Source organism: Gavialis gangeticus, unplaced genomic scaffold, assembly GCF_001723915.1.
Source record: "Gavialis gangeticus isolate Ggan-Ray unplaced genomic scaffold, GavGan_comp1, whole genome shotgun sequence".
Taxonomy (NCBI): Eukaryota; Metazoa; Chordata; order Crocodylia; family Gavialidae; genus Gavialis; species Gavialis gangeticus.
The window spans coordinates 106,424,479-106,426,754 of NW_017729031.1; the positions used below are offsets into that span (position 1 = coordinate 106,424,479).

General features: G+C 43.2%; 1 protein-coding gene across 1 annotated transcript in view; it reads left to right on the top strand.

The window, feature by feature from the left end:
* The window catches only part of ALS2 (ALS2, alsin Rho guanine nucleotide exchange factor), a 65,824-nt gene that overhangs the window by 50,490 nt on the left and 13,058 nt on the right, over window positions 1-2,276 (top strand). Inside the window, exons 26-27 of the mRNA XM_019523513.1 lie at window positions 1,073-1,190; window positions 1,759-1,916. Of these exons, the coding sequence (XP_019379058.1) occupies window positions 1,073-1,190; window positions 1,759-1,916 (276 nt within the window). The remainder of the gene's footprint in view (window positions 1-1,072; window positions 1,191-1,758; window positions 1,917-2,276) is intronic.

A 2,276-nucleotide genomic window follows, 5' to 3' on the forward strand; every position in this document is an offset into this window, starting at 1 on the left:
CCGCCCTCCCTTCCCCCCCCATCTGCCCCAGCGCTGGGGAACTGAGCCTGGTGGGGGGAAGCGCTTCCCACCACTGGGCTCAGCTCTCAGCAATGTGCATCCCTGGGGAACTGAGCCTGTTGTGGGGAAATTATAGGCCGTTTTGTGCTTCCCCCGTTATAGCCTATGAGCGAAACATCAAAACAGTGAAACTGTTTCGACAAAACAGAACAGTGCTTTCTAAATGAAACACTGTTCCATTGAAACGGAAGTCAAAGCGGAACACTGCTGTTTTGCACAGCCCTAAGTGTTCTGTTAACACTATGTATTTCAGAATGATTCATAATGGATTTGAAAAGCTAAGAAATAAAAGTTAAGGCAGAGGCCTTTTTAGAGGAGAACGTGTTCAAATTTCATCTGAAAATGTAGAGAAGCTATTTAAGATGCTGGGACCGGCAGGAAAGACTTGTATAGCATTAGTGAGGACTCACTCTGGTGTGAGACCAGGTATGAAGCAACAAGTGGCTGCTCCTTCCCTCCCTTACTTGTCTATGGGAGTAGCAGGAGCAACTGCTTCCCCTGCCTTCCCCAGACCAGGGTGATCCCAACCTTTGAAGGTGTGGGGAGCTTTTCCTTGACTCCTCCTGGAAACCAGGAGTTGGGCAGCAAGTAGTGGGAAAGTATACAGGCATTTCTTCTCCCAGGAAGAACTCTCCCAGGAGCAACCTCTGCCAGGCTGGAGATTTGAGTTTTTGTGCCAAAACTGACAGTTTTTTTGTTTTGGGAGAAACTAGTACGAATTCCCATACATGTCTGGTTTCTGCTGGGAAATTTGAAGTTTTTCCAGGTAGAAACAATGCTTGTATATGGCCAATGTCATCAACTTTGGGAAGTTTAGAGAAGAAAACATAGTGGATGGAATTTGTTTCCTTGTCCTCCGTTTCTTATCCTTTGCCTCTCTTTAAGAGGCCATTTTGTGGGGGCAGGGGAACTCTATATCTACGTTTAGACTCTAAAAATCAGTACTTGGTTTATTTGTAGAGCATGTCTTGTATTAGAATATAGACTGTCTCTGTCCTTTGTATTGCTACAGCCCAGAAATACTGAGTCGTTCACACACTCAGACACTGGAGAGTTTGGAATTCATTCCACAACATGTTGGTGCCTTCACATTGGAAAAATATGAAAACATCAGGAAATATTTAATAAAGGTATCATGACCAACCACTTTTTTGGTTCTTGTCTGTAAAGTCTGGTTTAAGGTTTCATAGCCTGCTAACTTCCAGTTATGCCACTGACTTCAATTGTTGTGCAGGTGTGGCATCTTTTTGGTTCTTTCTGTACTTGCAAATCATACTTACTCACAAACCACATGCAACTTTCCCCCAGTAATCAGCTCTCGAAAATTGGGATACACATCTCAAGCTGTAAAGGTGATTTCTGTGGTGGAATTGAAGTACAAAGATCTAATGGCTGCTGGTGCTGTCCCTTCTTCCAGCCAGGAAGGGAGGGAAGAGCATGCTCTGCAGTGTGATGGGCTTAACCATTTCACAGTTGCTGCCCAACTGCCAGTAGCTTTTGGCTGAGTGCCTTAATGAAATGACTTGGTAAGCATAGCACACAGTAGCTTATTTGAAGATTAAATTACTGGATCTTCGAACAGTTAAACTGAGACTTATTTTCAGTTCTTGAACTTTTAGAAAATCTCTTGGATTTGTTTTGTAGCTGCATAACCATCTGATCATGTGATTTTTTTTTTTTTAATACTGTTCCCTTCAGGCCTGTGACACCCCTCTCCATCCCTTGGGAAGGCTTGTGGAGACCCTAGTAGCTGTGTACAGAATGACTTATGTTGGAGTGGGAGCTAATCGGCGATTACTACAGGAAGCTGTGAGAGAAATTAAATCCTACCTCAAACGCATCTTCCAGTTGGTCAGGTGAAAAGAATCTGATTTTTGAAGTTAGGCTTCTGTTGGATCAATAGAGACACCTTTCATTTTAACTGGCTGGAATTAATTTAGACCGAATGTGCCAGCATCTACTCTATTTATTTAAAGAATTTTGCATTGAGGAACTGTCTTGAAAGAATTTTCTGCTTTAGCTGACTTGACAAATCAGAAGAGCAAACCCACTCCTCTAACCCCCATCCCATGGTGTGTTTACTTATTCAGGCCCTGCCTGTAGCAGAAGGCATTCTTCAACATAGTCTAAAAGTAGTTGTTGCTAGCTTGTCTCAAAGATGTTTCTAAACCAGTCCCCACAGATCGCAGACATGGAAATCAGGGGTAGAGGAGATG